Source organism: Ixodes scapularis, unplaced genomic scaffold, assembly GCF_016920785.2.
Source record: "Ixodes scapularis isolate PalLabHiFi unplaced genomic scaffold, ASM1692078v2 PGA_scaffold8__174_contigs__length_109621045, whole genome shotgun sequence".
Lineage (NCBI taxonomy): Eukaryota > Metazoa > Arthropoda > Arachnida > Ixodida > Ixodidae > Ixodes > Ixodes scapularis.
The window spans coordinates 77,475,189-77,477,630 of NW_024609883.1; the positions used below are offsets into that span (position 1 = coordinate 77,475,189).

The window sequence follows — 2,442 nt, forward strand, 5'->3', positions numbered from 1 at the left end:
CGACGGCGGCGGCGCCCCGAAGCAGACGAACTTGTGCGGCGGCGGCGACGGCGGCGTGAAGAAACGCGTTGAAGCGGCGTTCGCACAACGCTCAGCGTGCGGTGGCGACGCAGCGCGGCGGCGCGCGGGCCTACCACGTGACCAGCCGCGGCTCCCGCGAGCGCCAACTACAAATTCGTATAGCGCCGTAAATATAGCTATAAAATTTTTTTTCTTCGTTGTAAAATCGTTTTATGACATCCTTTTTCCATCTAAGCTGTCTAAAAAAAATAATGTCTTTTTTCTTTGCATGTGTCCTTTAAGCACACACCTCACTACGCACAACAGGATTAACCCTTAGGTCGCACCGCAATCACCGTCACCATGGCCACTGAAGTGGTCACCTGCAACCCTAATCACATCGTAGAGATCGTTCCTGTGGTGCTTCATGATTGGCATCTGCTTTCTCACTGTCGACAGGTAATCCAAATCCACTTCGCTCATCAGGATTTCCTCCTCGGTTCCCGCCGACCGGACCACCTTTCCCATAGGATCAACCAACATGCTATGTCCCCACGGGACGTATGGCGTACGTTCGCTTCTAGCCAGCGACGCCAGCGCCACGTACACTTGACCATCTACCGCCCTAGATCTCGAGTATAACTCTGCGTAGATGGGACCGATGTCCACGGTGAACGCGGAAGGGAACACCAGCAGCTTGCAACCGAGTTGCGAATAGATGTGCGCCAGGGGAGCGAAAAAGATGTCGTAGCACACGCCGACGCCGACTTTACAGAGCGGAGTGTCGAAGGTGGTCAGTCTGTTCCCTGGCGACACAAGGCTTGACTCACGTGAAGTTATCATTCCAGGAATGTCGGCGTCGAATAGATGCAGTTTCCTGTGCTTGGCGACCATACTGCCGTCGGGGCCATAGACAAGACAGGTGTTGTATCTTTGACCCTTTCCGTCGATTTCGGTCATGGAACCGCCTATAAGGTACACGCCGTTCTCCCTCGCACACTGGGACAGCATCTCGCTCGTCTCACCGGGAATGGTCTCAGCGGACGCCTTAAAGCCTCGCCCGCCCAGGGGGTAACCGAAGCAAGCTGGAAGACACACCATGTGGGCTCCACTGGTCGCAGCCTTCTTGATGTTCAGACTCGTAGCTCGGAGAGTTTCTGACTTGTTTAGTGTTGGAGCAAGTTGTAGAAGGGCCAGGCGAAATTTATTTGTTGCCATGATGCTTTCGAGTGGAGCCCGGGAGAGTGACTCTCTTTTCAAGCCTCGTGAATGCACTAACAACGAAAAGAACGGCGCATGAAGCATATCCCTCGGAAACACAGGTGTTCGTCGGTAACACTTTTTTTAACATAAACGACATCAAATACGTCTACAAATTTCTCTTATGCAAAACTGAAGCGCAGCACTTGAAGAGGGGGAGGGGAGAATACGGAAGAAAGGGTATGCCCCCCTCCTCCGACGATCTCTCCTCCTTCTTTTCTCCTCGCCACCTCCTCCCCTTCTCCCGTCCTCCACTATTCCTCCACTCCTCATCCTGCTCTCCTCCTCTTCCTTTTTACCGCCTCTTCCTCCTTGAATAACCAAACAGAAAAAAGAGCATAACCTGGATTATGGGACAGAAAAATCCAACTGGATTTAAGGTTTCCCCATGAAATCCAGTTAGATTTTCTGTTCCATAATCCAGCTTATACTGTGTTTTTTTTCTGTAAGGGTGCTCCCTTCCTCCTGCCGCGGATCTTGCTCATGGGTGACGTGACACCAAGTCATGACGTCCTTTCTCCTCTAAATTTAGAAGGGAAACTGGATTGGGGTTGAGGTTGAGGAACATACCTGTGCCCAGAATACTTGGAAAACTTCCCGGTACGAATAAACGAAGGAAAGTAGATATGGGATCTGGTTTCCGAAAGAAGAAGTTACTTCGGGGACAGTTCGGCGGTGGCTGTTTTTAAGGTGAACGCAAGATAAAGTTGAAGTTGAAGACATTTTCCCGGGAAGCCTAAGTATTTCTCAATAATAAAAAAAGCTCCAATTCATTTTTTTTTTCGATTTTGATAAGACCGACTGGTAGGTTAATTTTCTAGGTTTATCGGTATTTACCGAAAACACCGCACCTTACTTATAAGATGCGTTCTGGGCACCGCAGTTGCACAGGGCGCCGTAAATACGACTGGCACACTACACTGAGTTCCACTTTAATATTCTGCTGCAGCACCCAACCACAATGAGACCGGTAGAGATGTATACCTTATCGACACATTTCCCCTGGAGCCGAACGATTTTGCTCCCTCTGTATGGCAACCTTTCCATGCCCTCCGCAACAACTTTTTTGGTATAGTGCGTCACGGCCGCACAAGGACAACTGCTTCCAGCTCATCAATGAGCCTGTTTGAAATAGTTTTCATACTATGTTCATAGACAGTCACAAGCACAAATGCTCAAGGG

The 2,442-nt window shown here is 50.0% G+C and overlaps 1 protein-coding gene across 1 annotated transcript; it reads right to left on the reverse strand.

Annotated features, from left to right (window-relative positions):
* Positions 1 to 336: 336 nt before the first annotated feature.
* On the reverse strand, positions 337 to 1,218 carry LOC120843825 (omega-amidase NIT2-like). The gene has a single exon (XM_040215269.1). The coding sequence runs from the start codon at positions 1,216 to 1,218 to the stop codon at positions 337 to 339; it is 882 nt and encodes a 293-aa protein (XP_040071203.1).
* Between the last annotated feature and the right edge of the window lie 1,224 nt (positions 1,219 to 2,442).